This window comes from Lissotriton vulgaris, chromosome 11, assembly GCF_964263255.1.
Source record: "Lissotriton vulgaris chromosome 11, aLisVul1.2, whole genome shotgun sequence".
Lineage (NCBI taxonomy): Eukaryota > Metazoa > Chordata > Amphibia > Caudata > Salamandridae > Lissotriton > Lissotriton vulgaris.
In genome coordinates this window covers 362,537,306-362,554,253 of record NC_141699.1, presented here as the reverse complement: position 1 = coordinate 362,554,253, position 16,948 = coordinate 362,537,306, and the positions used below count along the sequence as shown (strand labels likewise).

Here is a 16,948-nt window from a genome sequence, read left to right as displayed (position 1 = left end):
CGCTCGCTCAAATTATCGGCCTGGCTCCTGAGCACCGAGAGTTCGGAGACCTAGAGATCCCGCAGGACTGCAGGGCCGTCCTAGCCAAAGCGAGGGCGGGCAGTACGAACAAGACCTACTCGCTGAAGTGGAAAAGGTTCTGCTTGTGGTGTTCGGAACAGGACTTACATCCTCTACGGGTTACCCCAGTGCAGCTGCTACCGTACCTCCTCCACCTGGCTCAATCGGGGCTGGCTCACGCCTCCATTAAGGTTCATCTGGCTGCGATTTCTAGATTCACCAGGACCTCATCAGGGCCTTCACTATGGTCCAGTCGGCTGATAAAGCAATTTCTGAAGGGGCTCTACAGATCCTTTCCGAGGCCTCGGAAAGTCCCTCCAACCTGGCAGTTGAACTTGGTGCTCAACCAACTCATGAAACACCCGTTCGAGCCCATCCACCGGGCCTCTCTCAAACTTCTCTCCTGGAAAACGGCACTCCTGCTCGCCCTGACGTCAGCCAGGAGAGTCAGCGAACTTCAGGCGCTGTCCATTCAGGAGCCGTATCTCCAATTCAGACACGACCGAGTGGTGCTCAGGCCCAACCCAAAATTCATACCAAAAGTGCCTTCAGACTTTCACCTGAACGAACCAATTGTCCTCAAGTCCTTTTTTGCGAACCCTTCCACAGCGGCAGAAAGGGCGCTGCATTCCTTGGACCTTAAAAGATGTCTCAAATTCTACTTGGACAGAACCAAAGATATCAGAAAGTCTTCTCAACTGTTTGTAGCCTACAGCAACCCGCGAATGGGTTTGCCCCTAACAAAACAGAGCATCTCCCGCTGGATTTCCTCAGCGATTGCGTTTTGCCATGATCAGGCCAGACGGCCTTTAACGGACCGAGTGGCTGCCCACTCCACCAGGGCGATGTCCGCGTCGGCGGCGCTCTTCGCTGGAGTGACGGTCCTAGACATTTGCCGAGCGGCGACCTGGAAGTCCCCGCACACCTTTTCCAGGCATTACTGCCTGGACATCGAACTGCAGAAGGATGCTGCAGTGGGACAAGCGGTGCTACGCCATCTATTCCAATAAGGTGAGCCTTACCTCGTCCCGCCATCCAGGTATGCACATTCTTCATGGTTTTTTCTGCTATATGCATGACTGTATATTACCATGTTTCTCTATTGTTGTCTGTAATTTATGCAGACCTGCTGGATGTGAGAATGTGCTTTACCACTATGCATGTATAACTGCTGGCTACTCTGATTCAGGCATGTGAATCTATGAAAGACACCCAAATACTGGATAAGAAATGCGTTACTTACCTGTAACAGCAGTTATCCAGTATTGGTGTCTTCCATAGATTCACATGCAACCCTCCCGCCTCCCCGGTAAGGACTCACGTACCTCTATGTCTATATTGCGACACCCTAGCTGGGTGCGTACGAAAATCTGAGGGACGGAGGCTCCTCCCGGGAAGGTTCTAGAGGGAGGTCGGAGCTGATTGGCTGACGATGAGAGTTCGGTCCTTTTTACATAAGGACGTGGAAAGGCCCCAAAGGGGAGGCCCTTCGGCCTATGTTCTCTATGTATGTCCTTAGGACATTACTTTTTTATGTACCGGAGGCTTCCGTCTCGGCGACGGGGAATGATTCAGGCATGTGAATCTATGAAAGACACCAATACTGGATAACTGCTGTTACAGGTAAGTAACGCATTTCATATGGATGAACTGGTCAGGCAGATTTGCATACGCTTTTCCGCCTCTCCCACTCATTCCATTAGTAGTGCGAAAGCTCAGACAACAGTCTCTCACACTGATCCTGGTGGCTCCAACATGGGCACGCCAACCGTGGTTCACCACACTACTAGACGTTTCTCCACACTACTAGACGTTTCTCTAGCTCTGCATCAAAAGCTACGCCTCACACCAGCCCTGCTCACACAGAACCATGGAGAAATCAGACACCCAGATCCAAATCAACTGAATTTGGCGATCTGGCTCCTGAAGTCTTAGTTTGGTTATCTAAACCTACCACTAGACTGTATGAACATCATTAAGGAGGCTAGAAAACCCACTATCAGAGCGTGTTATGCCGCTAAATGAAAAAGATTCGCAATTTATTGCAAAAATAATCACAATGATCCCCTGGATGCATCCATCCAGAATATCATCTGTTACCTTTTACATCTACAAAGGTCTAACTTGGCATATTCTTCCATACGCCTGCACCTTGCAGCAATTGCAGCATATCTACAGAACAGACAACATCTGTCTCTCTTTAGAGTACCAGCAATCAAAGCATTCATGAAGGGATTAAAAAGAATAATCCCCCATTTCGCAGACAACAGAAATTTCGCTACTGCCAGAGCCAAGACGATGTCTGCTAAACATATGGGAGTCCAATGATCTCACACGATATGGACTGATATGGGTCACGCTAGGGCTCTTAATTGCTAAGAGAGACATTGCTAAAAAATGGGTAGCTGCAGAGGCGCCAACACTGTCCGCTTGGTGCAGAAACATGGACCTAACAATGATTACGGAACGTACAGTATATACCGTAAGGAAATGCCTGCGAAAATGGAATAAAATATGGGCTCCCTGGAATGCCTTCAGAGGGGACATCTGTGATCCGCTGGCGGAATCAGATGGCGACAGTTCAGATGAGGAGATGGAGGAGATATAGACTGGGGAATTATGGGAAGGGGGGATGGACGTGGGGTGAAGGTGCGCACCATATCAAAATTCGAACACCTGTAAATGGAATGCACTTGAGTCATTAATGTAATGTAAGTGATTTCTGTATGTATTGACAAACTTGCTGAAACCGTAATAAAAATGTAAAAAAAAAAAAAAAAGAATAATCCCACCAAGGTTACCACCTTCTCCTGTGTGGAACCTAAATCTTGTACTAACAAGGCTCATGGGACCCCCGTTTGAGCCTTTACATAAATGTGAACTGCAATTCCTAACATGGAAACCAGCTTTCCTTGTTGCCATTACCTCTCTGAGGAGCGTAAGTGAAATACAAGCTTTCACAATACAAGAACCATTCTTTCAACTACATCCTAACAAAGTGATCCAATCCAAAATTTCTTCTAAAGGTTATCACTTCTTTTCACCTAAATCAATCCGTAGAGTTACCTGTGTTTTTCCAAAACCCAGACTATGTGGCAGAAAGAGCATTACACACATTAGATGTTAAAAGAGCTCTTTTATACTACATAGATAGAACTAAATCCTTTAGGAAGACAAAACAAAAGTTTGTAGCTTTCTCTCCTCCTCATAAAGGCAACCCCATCTCCAAAGGTGGGATTGCGAGGTGGATTGTAAAGTGTATACAAATATGCTATGTTAAAGCTAAACGTACAATAACAGTTCCTCCTACAGCGCATTCCACTCGCAAACTAGGAGCCTCTATGGCCTTCTTAGGAAACATACCACTAGAGGACATATGCAAGGCAGCTACATGGTCTACACCACATACCTTCACTAAACACTATTGTGTTGATGTGCAAGCCAAGCAGCAAGCTGCAGTAGGTCAAGCTATCCTTACAACTTTATTTCTAACAACTGCAATGGATACAGGTTACCACCGCTAAGGGGAGACACTGCTGCACAATCAATGCTAAGGTGTACAATCTGCAGCTCATATGCCTCGAACGGAAAATGCTACTTACCAGTATGCATCTGTTCTTGGCATGTAGAGCTGCAGGGGACTTGTATCCGTTCCAGTTTTTTATCTTCCTTAGATGCACACGCATGGACATCCTTTCCTTACTGTATCTCTACTAACTCCATCATTTCCCATCATGGCGAAAAACAATCTAAGGATGGAGTCGATGCCCATGCGCAGTATTGCCCAAGGGAGGAGTCCCCTATCTCATGACTACAAAGACTTCTTCCAAGACAACAACAACCTGCAATCATCCGAGCCCAACACCAGGTGGCGGTCTAATGCTAAGGAGCACAACTCTGCAGCTCTACATGCCAAGAAGAGATACATACTGGTAAGTAGCATATTCCTTCACCAAGCATGCACTGTTGAGTTTATATAGTCAAATGTACCATGTCTCCTGTGTGGGGCTTTAAACAACATCTGAGGGAGAGTTTCGGGGTCAGCAGCTTCTCTCTTAAATGTGTAAGTGTGGTAAGTCCTATGGCCCATGTATCCAAAAGTGTGTGTGTGAGCTCTTTGCAGCTCTGTAGTATATCTCTAAATCTTGGGCATTTAGTCCGCCCATAAAGTATAGCAGGGTGAGAGTTTAACATTTATCCCTTGGTTGCTCACCTGCCCTGACTAATTTTATCAGTAATGAAAAGTGGATATCAAATGTATGCTTCGGAAGGAGCATCAGAATATTTTGGAAAAGGAAGAAGACTCTGGGGAGAACTATCATTTTCATGAGTGAGATACAATTGATCAACGAGAGAGGCAGCCTATTCCAGCGAGCAACATCCTCTTCCAACTTACAAATTGCCTTCCCATAGTTGGCAGAAAGTACTATCCCAGGGCCAGTGTGCACTTGTATTCCTAAATAGCCTACAGGATCTGTGGTCTACTGTAAAGAGAAATTCAACTTAACTGAAGCCATGGATGGTGTCAGGGGGACAAATGATAGATTTGGCCCATTTAACCTTGCACATCCCTATTCCTATCTGGCCTAATTCTCCAAACCAAGATGGAGAATTTTCAAGAGAGGGGTTCACCTCAACTCCTAGCGACCCTAGGAATGTGCCAGGTTGAGGTGGACACTTGCTCTGCTTACTGATTTTCCCACATGTCCTGAGCTGCCCAAATCTGCAAAACTCAAGGTGAGAACGTTTGAGCCTCACTGGCAAGTGTTGCTGGTCCTGCTAGGGGGTGATGAGAACCAGCTCACCCAGACCAAGCTTTGTTTCTGGCCTCTTAGAGCACAAAGGCTCTCACCCCCATGAGGTCAGAAACTTGTATGGCGGTGGCTGATTGGCGGGGAATGGTCAGCAAATATACTAGAAGTTGGTCATTTTTCAGGGGCCAACTTTAAGATGCCCTCTGAGTATAATACATCCATCACTGGCATCAGTGTGAGTTTATTATGCTGAGAACTTCTTAGTCTTCACTAAAACCATCATAGAGCTGTGGAGTTCGTGTTGATAAACTCCCAGCCCATTTACTCAAAATGGCTTTGCTGCACTTAGTGTCCCAGAATAGGCTTAGACATTGCAGCATACTGCTCAGGCAGCTATGCCCTCACCTGGGGTATAGTGCACCCTGCCTTAGGGCTGCAAGTCCTGCCAGAGGGGTGACTTACCTATGCCACAGGCAGTGATGTGTAAGCCAGGGGTTTACCAAATGTGGTAGCAATGGTACAGTTGTGCTAGGACCTGGTTAGCAGGATCACACTCAGTCAATTTAGCATCAGGTATCTGGCAAAAAGTTAGGGGGTGACCATGTAAAAAGGGCCACTTTCTACAGTGCCCACACTGGCATCTGTAGTTTTATAGGGGGCACCTCTTAGGTGCCCTCTGAGTTCATGGTGTAATACATCTTACAGTGGCCTCAGTGTGCATTTATTACAAGGAGTTGTTTGGTACCAAACATTCTTGGTTATAGTGAAGCCATCATGGTGCTTTGGAACTAGAGTGGTCGAGTTTCCAGCGCATGTACTCCTCATGGCTTCCCTGGCACTTACAGTATCTAGGAATTCATTTACGTATTGTATGGGCATATATACTTGTGCAGATATGCCCTCACCTGTTATATAGTGCACCCTGCCTTAGAGCTGTAAGGTCTGCTAGAGGGGTGACTTACCTATACCTACAGACAATGCTGGCTGGCATGGCATTCAGGCACTGTGCCATGTTGACTTAGTCGTTTTTCACCTCAGAAGGGCATGCAAGCTGCAAGGGCAGTGGCATGGTCCTAGTGAGGGGGATCCCAATGGCCCCTATTCAACTCCCAGGCCCTAAGTACTCAGGGTACCATTTACTAGGGACTTACAGGGGGGCAGAAGTACCAATTGTAGTTATGTTCTAGGAAAGAAAAACTGGCACAGAGGACCTAGTTGGCAGGGACCCTGTGCACTACAATCGAAACCACATGAAAATCAGACACAAAGTGGGGGCTAACAATGTCAAAGTAGGCACCTTCTCACAAATTCTGCTATTGGATAACATCTTTTTTTCTCATAATCATGACATTGATTTGTTTGCCATTGGTGATATGACAGCTAATACAATTACCACATTTTAAAAAACCTAACACAGTGACAATAGTTTCCCTTCTCAGCACTTTTTTGGAAAAGCCAATGGTGTCACTGAGATATAAAATATCTTTTAATGACCTGTCACATTAGAATGTTAACATCTGGGTGATCATTGACATGTTTGCGTAGTTCTTTATCCAATAATAGCAAATGCCAATGCCTATCTAAACCCTTATGTACCTACGCACTCTCACGGTTATATTTGATTATGAACCTAATAATGTTGGTGCTTGCGTTTCTCTTTTTATTATTTCTGTTAACTTGATTTTTATACAATAACTAATTTCTAGAAGTCCTACTCGCTTTATGGTAGCCTTTTGTATAACAATGTCAGGGTAACCTCGATTAGAAAAAAGATAGACATATTTTGACTTCTTGTTACTCAAAATCAGAGTCTTTACTGCTTATCCTTTGTGATCTTAATAGTTCACTAAATGAGATGTGTTTCTGATGTACAGGGTGTGCTGAACTAGAATGAAGAGTACTGTTTGCAGATATTGTCTTTCTGTAAATTCTTCTCATAATTCTTGGTGTATAATGTGCAATCAAAAAAGTTAATCATATAGCTAAATTTCAGTGTCAATTCAATATTGCGATAATTTTGTCTCATAGTAGAATGGAAGTTCGTTAAGGCTAGTTCATCTCCTTTACGGATGATGAAAACATAATCAGTAAACCTTTGCCAAAGTAAGACATTGTTCTAAAAAATCTGTGATAAGGGCCCGTGATGTCATTCTCAAATTCTTACATGAACAGCGAGGCATATGATGGAGCAAAATGTGAACCCATTGCCGGTCCATGTGTCTGATGGTACAAAATGTCTTAATTAAAAAATTAATTATTATTCAGAATAAACCTAGCCATTGCTAGCAGTACTCTGCTGTGGGATAGCAAGTTGGCTGCTCTACTATTTAAAAAGTATTCCATGCTGTTCAGAACTTAATCATGTTAAATACAGGTGTGCAAAGATTTTACATCCATTTTGTCACGAAGAGCACATTTTCTTCCCATGGTACATTGTCTACTCTTGTTAAAAAATCAGATGTAGCTTTAATGTAAGAAGGCAAGAGTTTCACAAAAGGTAATATGTACATATCAGTAAATTCTGACAGCCTCTTTGTAAGTGAGTCATTGCTAGAAACTATAGGCTTGCCTTGTGGATTGGTTAAACTGTAATTCATTTTTGGTAAAAAATTAAATCACCTGGATCTTTTGACTCAGAATGTTCAGATAGTACTGTTCTTCATTAGACAACATTCCTACAACCTTTCATTTTTGTAAGAGAAGGGTTAGCAGCTTTTCAGCTGTTTTTAACCATGGTCTGGGTAGTCTTCTTGCATTACTGATTATCCAATAACTGCTTGTTGGTCTCCTTCTTTTAACCTATATAAGTCAGAATTTACCGTGGAACCTCCTTTGTCAGCCTTGCGGATATTGATATTCTTATTTCTTGAAGGGTTTCTAAGACTTTCTTTTGTTTTCTGTTATAATTCGGAGATTTCTTTGTCTACGGCTGAACATGATTCTGTAATTTTAGATAACTGTGCAATTATGTTCGAGGCATGTGGGCTGCTGAATTCATATCTGTGCATAGATCGCCGCCTAGTGTTGGGTCCGGATGATTGCACATTGTTGTCCTGGAAGAGTCTTCGAAATATCACGAGATAGGTGGCTCCTCCCCTGGACTACAGTGCGCATGGGCATCGACTCCATCCCCAGATTGTTTTTTTCCGCCATTGGGTTCGGAGGTGTTTCGGTTCCCTCTGTCGGAATCGATAGTTGTTTAATTTCTTTTACTCGAGACCAAAAGGTCTTTAGGACTCGCGTCGGTATTGTCTATCGTTCGGGTTCGTTTGTTTCATCGACTCCGAGCCAACTCCGCCCTTCCGCGTGCTTTCGGCGCGGACGGGCCTACACAACGCTCCACTCTACTTCATCATGGAACGAAGTCCATTTAAGAGGTGCCCGGTGTGTGCCTCGAAGTACCCACATATCGATGTGCACCCGGTGTGCAATAAGTGCTTGTCGCCGGACCACGACGAGGCCAAGTGTATGGCCTGCTCCAAGTTCCGGTCAAAGAAGACGCTCAAGCTCCGCCGAGCTGCGAGACTGCAGGCCCAGCGATCGGCACCCCCTCCGACGGACATCTTCGACGCAGAGGATGTCGGCGACGACACTATCCAAGATATTACGGAATCTGACCCAGCGTCGGAGGTCGAGGAAGACTACGACGCGGAAGACGAGGATTTCGATGAAGTCGTCGAGGAGGTAGGGGACGACGACGGGGCCATTGCCACCGTAGAGGATAGCTCGGAGGAGGAGCTTCCTCACACTGACTCCGGGGCCGGCCAACATTATAAGGCCCAGGCTGAGGGATCGCCTTCGGGCCTTACCCAAAGTCTTGATTCCCGTCCCACGGCTCCGCCTTCCGGCCACGGACATGGATGCGGCGCCACTTACGGTACCGAAACCGAAAGTGAAACCATTGGTCTCGACGCCAGACGTCTCGAAACCGAAAGCACAAGTCGCACTGGTCGGATCTAGGGCTTCGTAGGCCTCGGCGCCGAAGAAATCCAAGATGGCCGTCGAGCTCAAGGGGCACGCCCAAATGGCCGACCCGAAGACTACGGTGTCGAAGCCGAAGGTGAAAACGGGCGACACGGGGGCGTCGGCGCCGAAGTTGGTCGACGCACTTAAAAGTCGCATCGATGCCAAGAAGGTCGACGACCATAAGAAGACCACAAAGAAGCGGCAGGACGACCCCAAGTCTATCGCTGACCCGCTTCCACTAGAGAAGGCCAAGGGGGCTGCTGCGTCGGCTCCGAAGACTGCGGCCTCGGTCGCCAGGCCAAAAACTACTTCAGAAGACTCTCTCGAGTCGGTCCGTCCCTCCGCCTCGCTCACAAAAAAGGTCAACGAGTCCCTTCAGTGTATTAGGGAGGGGACCGCGGCAGTCGAGCCGCAGGACACTGTGCCCAAGCCTCTTCAAAAACCGGCGAAAGTGCCAACGCCGATCCTCTTCACGTTACCGCCGAAAACGGTGCCAAAGGCTTTCGCAACAAAGCCCGGGGCCGGGGGGCCCCCGAAGTTATCCTCGACGCCGAAGTTATCCTCGACGCCGAAGGCATCGTTGGTGGTTCCAGGCCCGCGCCACCAACCACTGGCAGAAGAAGAGCGTCAATAAGTAATCATCGACGCCAACACAGGCAAGCTCTCTCTCCTTAAAAGGAAGATCACCCCTGAACCAGCTTTGGAGCATTTCCAAATCCCACTAAAAAAGAAGACAAACCCTGCTGGTGCCTCTGCCCCTTTAGAGCTGGCATCACCTCAAGGCCATGAACTTTCACCCACTCATTCTAATGTTGAGGAGGGTGATGGTGACGACGAGGATGAGTATGCCTACCCGGTCTACTCAGACCCAGAGGATGTGACTGAGCCTTGGTCTGCTGGGGGCGACCCTGGGGACTCGCATTCCGGACAGGAGCCTCAGCTCTTTTCAGCAAAAACTTCTCCAACTGAGGACTCTGCAGCTTTCAATGCTCTTATTGAAAGGGCGGCAGCCAACCATGACGTCTATTTCCATGCTGACCCAGTAGACGTCGATTTTCTTTTTGACACCTTTTCAGTTGCTGAAAAAACTGTAAAGACTTTGCCAATGCTAAAAGGGGTGTTAAAACATGTGCCGGAGGTCTTCAAGGAGCCCACCCGAGCAAGAGTTGTCAACCCACGTATTGACAAAAAGTACAAGGCAGCGCCCACTGATCCAACGTACATCAAAGGACAGTTGCCTCTGGATTCCTTGGTCGTCTCCAATGCTCGCAAAAGAGCCAACTCACAGACTACGGGTGATGCTCCTCCCCCAGACAAGGAATCAAAGGTCTTTGAGGCTTCTGGGAAGCGTGTTGCTGCGCAGGCTGCAAACATATGGCGCATATCCAATACACAGGCGCTGCTTGCGCGTTACGACAGGGCTCACTACGACACTCCAGAGACCCTTCTACAACACCTGCCAGAGCAGTATAAGGAAGCAGCTGAGATGCTGATACAGGAGGGGAAGCGTATCACCAATGCTTCAATTAAGTGCGCTCTGGATGTGGCTGACACCGCCTCAAGAGCAATAAACACTAGCGTTCTACTGCGTAGGCATGCATGGCTCAGAATATCAGGTTTCAAGCCAGACATTCAGACTACCATCCTCAACCAAACTGTCAACCCAGACCACCTGTTTGGCCCAGAAGTCGATACCACCCTCGAAAAAATGAAGAAGGACACCGACACTGCTAAGTCTATGGGTGCCTTGCAATCACAGCAGTTTCGGGGTGGTTCCTTTCGCCGCTCCAATAACAGAGGCACCTCAAGGGGTCAAGCGTCTCAGTCAACGCAGTTCTATAAGAGTAACACCCAAACCTCCTATACCAACAAGGGTCGTGGTGGATACCGTGGCAACAACGTCAAAGGCAGAGGACGTGGTAATAACAGCTCCAGGTCCTCCGCCGCCAACAAACAGTGACGCCTTGTCACTGCCCCCCGACCACGCAACACCGGTCGGGGGAGACTCCAGCAGTTCCTGCCCGTGTGGAGGTCCATCACCACGGACAGGTGGGTCAGGTCTCTTATCCAATATGGTTATTGTCTGGAGCTCACATCCACTCCACCCAACATACCCCCAAAAAGCCGTCCTATGTCCGGCGAGCACTTGCACTTGTTGCAGCAGGAAGTCAACGTCATGCTGCAAAAAGGAGCAATAGAGCTCATGCCCCTGCAAGAACAAGGTACGGGAGTTTACTCCCTGTACTTTCTAATTCCAAAAAAGGACGGATCCCTCAGGCCCATCTTAGACCTCAGACCTCTAAACTGTTACATTCTGTCGGAACATTTCCATATGCTCACGCTGCAACAGGTTCTCCCACTGCTTCGGCAAGGGGACTTCCTGGCGACTCTAGACCTCAAGGATGCGTACTTTCACATTCCACTGCATCCTTCACACAGAAAGTACCTCCGATTCACCATTCAAAACCAGCACTACCAGCACTACCAGTTAAAGGTTTTGCCTTTTGGGGTCACCACAGCGCCAAGGGTCTTCACAAAGTGCCTGGCGACGGTGGCGGCGCATCTGACAAAACATCCACGTCTACCCCTATCTGGACGACTGGCTCATTCAAGCGAAGTCGGCCCAGCAGTGCGCCGACCACGTGTCCCACACCATTCACCTTCTGCACGATCTGGGTTTCTCACTGAATTATCCAAAATCACATCTCCAGCCCGCCCACATACGGCAGTATCTGGGTGCGACTATAAACACTCTGGCGGCCACTGCGCAGCCGAATTCAGTGAGAGTCAACAGCATTCAGTCGCTGATCCAAAGATTCAGACCTCAACACTCGCTTCCAGCCAGAGTGTTCATGCAGTTGATAGGCATGATGGCCTCCTGCATCTCCATAGTCCCGCATGCGAGGCTACATATGCGTCCGCTTCAGGAGTGCTTAGCACATCAGTGGACTCAGGCTCACGGGCAATTAAAAGACCTAGTGTTGGTGAGCGGTCGGGCATACACCTCTCTGCATTGGTGGAATCCACGAAACCTTTGCAAGGGCCGACCGTTTCAAGAGCCTGTGCCGCAGATCATCCTGACAACGGACGCTTCTCTCCAGGGTTGGGGAGCGCATGTACTCCAATACACGGTGCAGGGACTATGGACACTACAGCAAAGGAAGATGCACATCAATGTACTGGAACTGATGGCAATCTTCATGGCCTTAAAAGCGTTCAAAGTACATCTGTGCAACAAGGGCGTGTTGATCCGAACGGACAACATGACAGCCATGTACTACATTCAGAAACAGGGGGGCACACACTCTCCGCAGCTGTCTCATCTGGCTCAGAGCATGTGGAAGTGGGCCATTCAGAGGAACATTTTCCTCATGGCAGAACATCTCCCAGGCAAGGACAATCAGATGGCGGACCTGCTCAGCAGGCACAGCCATCAAATGCACGAGTGGGAGATACATCCATCAGTACTCCAACCGTACTTCCAAAGGTGGGGTCATCCAGAGATCGACCTGTTCGCCACAAGGGAGAACGCAAAATGCCAAAGCTTTGCCGCCAGGTTCCCACACCCGCAATCACAGGGCAATGCGATGTGGATGAACTGGTCAGGCAGATTTGCGTACGCTTTTCCCCCAGCACCCCTGATACCGCTGGTGGCGCGCAAGCTCAGGCAGCACTCAATGACTCTCATCCTAGTTGCTCCAACGTGGGCTCGCCAACCATGGTACACCACGTTTCTGGAACTCTCCGTGGTACCGCATCAAAGGCTTCGTCTCACACCCAGCCTTCTGACGCAGAGCCATGGCGACATTCAGACCCCAGATCCGCAACAGCTCAACCTGGCGATCTGGCTCCTGAAGTCCTAGAGTTTGGCTACCTCAACCTTCCTCCCAATTGCATGGACATCATTCCGGAGGCTAGGAAGCCCACTACTAGAGCCTGTTATGCGGCGAAATGGAAGCGGTTTGTCATCTACTGCACAAACCACAACATTGATCCACTAGATGCTTCTATTCAGAACATCATCTGTTACCTGTTCCATCTATACAAGTGTAATCTGGCATATACTTCCATTCGCATTCACCTGTCTGCGATGGCCGCATACCTCCAAAATAGACAGCACCTTTCCCTTTTGAAGGTGCCTGCCATCAAAGCATTTCTGGAAGGCCTCAAAAGAGTCATTCCGCCACGGACTCCACCAGCTCCTGAATGGAACCTCAATGTGGTTCTTACAAGACTGATGGGTCCTCCCTTTGAGCCTCTACATTCCTGCGAGGTTCAATTCTTAACATGGAAAGTGGCTTTCCTTGTAGCAATTACATCGCTACGGAGGGTTAGTGAACTGCAAGCCCTCACAATCCAAGAGCCTTTCTTCCAAGTTCATGCTAATAGGGTGGTGCTCCGCACAAACCCTAAATTTTTACCCAAGGTTGTGTCTCAGTTCCACATCAACCAAACCATTGAGTTGCCGGTTTTCTTTCAGAATCCAGAGTCACTGGCGGAGCGGATGCTCCACACCCTTGACGTTAAACGGGCCCTAATGTATTACATTGATAGGACCAAGGATTTTAGAAAGACTAAGCAACTCTTTGTCGCCTTTGCGCCACACCACAAAGGTAACGCTATTTCCAAGGCTGGTATTGCTAGGTGGATCGTGAAATGTATTCAAATCTGCCATGCAAAGGCAAAGCGCACTCTTAGCATTCCACCAAGAGCCCACTCCACCAGAAAGTTGGGGGCCTCTATGGCTTTCCTTGGAAACATTCCCTTAGAGGACATATGTAGAGCAGCCACATGGTCTACCACACATACATTTACTAAACATTACTGTGTAGACGTGCACTCCAAACAGCAGGCAGCTGTAGGGCAGGCTGTTCTCAAAACACTTTTCCAAACTGCTGCAGCTGGCACGGGTGGCCGCCGCTAAGGGAGGGACTGCTATGTATTCTATGCACAGATATGAATTCAGCAGCCCACATGCCTCGAACTGCAAATGCTACTTACCAGTATGCATCTGTTCTTGGCATGTAGGGCTGCTGACATTCATATCGCCCGCCCTCCTCCCCGGCGCCTGTAGCAGCTGCAGTGTTCACATTACATTTCATGGCATGGTCATCTTTCACTGAGTTTCACTCCATCTTGGCCACAATGGCTAAAAACAATCTGGGGATGGAGTCGATGCCCATGCGCACTGTAGTCCAGGGGAGGAGCCACCTATCTCGTGATACTTTGAAGACTCTTCCAGGACAACAATGTGCAATCATCCGGACCCAACACTAGGCGGCGATCTATGCACAGATATGAATGTCAGCAGCCCTACATGCCAAGAACAGATGCATACTGGTAAGTAGCATTTTCATTTTAGCAAATGAATAAACGCATCCTGTGCTGTAATAACGAATGTCCCATTAGAATGTGGACTGTTTTTATTTCTCATCTCAAATTGGCCCTAAGGAAGCGACTTATGTTGCAAGACAACATATTCACCAGTTTTGCATTTTTGTTAAAGATCAATACATTTACTTTTTCAAACAAAGAATCCTTACGGAATCCATTGCCTTATTCATAAAATTCATCAGACCTCAAATACCAGTCCACTGCTTTCATCACGACCAACCCATTTGTATCAACCAGGGCTGCATCCTCAAATCTCACCTGGGTCCCAGTCTATTGCTTCCATAGACAATCATTGGCTATTGTTTGCACTATTTTCACTTTGAAACTCATAGCCCCCTTATTAGATGTTTATTGTTTTGGTCTTATTTCACATATAAATGGTTTCCTTTTATTTTAAAATTGTTTGTGGGATTTTATTTTTTGTGACCTTTTCTACTGTGCATGCTGTGCTTAAATACTCTACACACTGCCTTTTATTTTAAGCCTGCCTGCTTTGTCAGGATTCCAGTAATTGAGCACAGGTTTATTTTATTTTATTTGAGTGACATCTAGCAGGTGGTGGCCTTATCCTTTGAGTTGGACACCTGTCCATCCCAAGTTATAATCCACTTTCCCTCAGAAGTGAATTAAATTCCAAAATTAAAATGGTCTTCTTTTTCCTCTCCAGGATCTGTCCAGCGTGTCCAGCAGCCCAGCTTCTAGCCCGAAAACTAAAATGACCACACTCTCTCCTGCCCAGAGGTCCAACCAGATTAGCACCAATCACCTGCTAAAGAGCCAAATGCACCGAGCTGGGATGATTCTGACCAACAAACAGTCTCAAGGTAACTTTACTAAAACAAGAATTTGGACTGCTCACATATGTTACCCAAGCTCCCAGTTCTTTGATTTTAAAGTGTCAGAGTGTCCGTTTGTGTCATTGTAAACCAGGAAATTGTAAAGCAAATGCGATTTACTGAGGCAGCAGTTTGTATGTTCAACAGCACTGCAGCTCATTATTACAGCAGTTCTTCTTTGCCACTGCACATTAGTCCATTAGATGAGCAGGTAATTGGTAAAGTAGCAACGCCTATTTTAGGAGAACTGTAGCACTTCATAGGACCAAAGGCTGATGTGGGAGCAATGCATGACACTCTACCGTGGAAGCAGATGTTTTTGTTGAGGCATCATGCTCTGAAGCGTCACTGCCCTGACCCAGCATTTTGCTATGAAAGGTGCTTCTACAACCGCATCACTGTCATCTGCTACTGGAAAAGTGGCACTGCATGCCATGTTAAAATCATACTCTTTGTGGTAACCGGTTTACTATTAATCTGCAGACGTGTAGTCCACTTTGGTGGCAAAACTTCAGTCTCTTGACAAGAAGTATGAAAAGTTGATTGAAGTGGAGGTCAAAATAGTACGGGTACGATACTGACTGTGTGGGCTGCTTTCAAGGTAGTGGGCTATGTAACTTTGTTCTCAGCACCATTCAATCAAGTCTTGAATGTTCAATATTCCTATTGCACCGGACCAGATGATGTGTATACCGCAGGAGCTCAATAGCATGCATGTCCAGGCATCCACCCCACACGTGCTGCCTGCCTTTACAGTATCTTATTTGTTTCTTTGCTCAAGTCATCCAATGCACTGTCTTTGCTCTCTCCTGGTTGAGCTGAGCTTGCCTTGCCTGTGTTCTTTTGTTCTTATATTGGGGGGGGGGTTCTACTTCATTGCCAAAAAACATGTTAGAGTTTACAGGTGTGCACTTGCATTGCAAAAGCATTATGGTGATGCCTACATTCTTGTTTATTTTAAACTTCTTTCAAACAGCCTTAATTTCTGTCATAAAATATATGGCTTTGCGAATCCTGTATATTTATCTTGCGTTCTCCAATTCTCGCTCCATTCTTCATTGAGGATCTCCTTGAAATGAGCTTGTCTGTCCCTGAAAAGGTCTTCTACAAATTGCTGGAGAGAGTCCCAAAGGGTACAAACATAGTTGCTCTAAAGCAGATGGAGCAGCTTTTGCTGTTTCTGGTGTGAAGAAACGCTTCATAGCCAGTTTTTTTTTTTTTTTTTTTTTTTTATTATCCTCATTTTGCGAATGAATGTATAAGGATTACAATAGAGAACTTTAGGACTTCCACTTTTATTCCTTCACTCTTTTCTTATATTTTCCGGCCACATAGAGTACCCCTTTGGTGGAACTGTCATGTTATAGTCTTCATGGCGGCAAGGAAGGAGAGCTAGCCTTTTTGGCTACTCGATGGGAAATTATTCTCATCTGAATTATTGTCACCGCTTTAATCATCGGACAAGTTGTTTTAATCAGATTTCTCTTGTGTATTAGTTAGTATAGTAGTTTTCCCAAATTTCCCAGAAGTTAAATTTTTTGGAGAGTTTCCCCTTTCTATCTAATTTGTTAATGGTAATAATGGAATTTAGCCAATCTTCATGCAGCGGAGGCGTTGGCTTTACCCAGTTCAGACAAATCTCTCTTCTGGCAAGAAGTATCAAGACAAATAATAAATTTTCTTGTTTTTTGGTTAACCTCTCGTTACTTACATTTAGCTCAGTGCATATCCCAAAAATAATTAATGTTGTACTTACATTCAGGTTTGTTCCCAATGTCCGACATATCGTGTTACCTACTTCCTGCCAGAAGGGTTCCAATCGTGGGCATCTGTGAAACATATGTATGTCGTCCGCCTTCTCTAGTCCACACTTGGGGCAGGATTTTATACTTGCTCCTTTGAATTTTGACAGTTTTTTTGGTGTCCAATATGCCCTAT

At 46.7% G+C, this 16,948-nt stretch overlaps 1 protein-coding gene across 8 annotated transcripts in view; it reads left to right on the top strand.

The window, feature by feature from the left end:
* Positions 1-16,948, top strand: part of KANSL3 (KAT8 regulatory NSL complex subunit 3) — a 535,939-nt gene that overhangs the window by 267,542 nt on the left and 251,449 nt on the right. For all 8 annotated transcript variants that reach the window (XM_086943340.1, XM_086943345.1, XM_086943341.1 and 5 more), the window contains one exon: positions 14,842-14,998. In XM_086943340.1, coding sequence (XP_086799466.1) covers positions 14,842-14,998 — 157 coding nt within the window. The remainder of the gene's footprint in view (positions 1-14,841; positions 14,999-16,948) is intronic.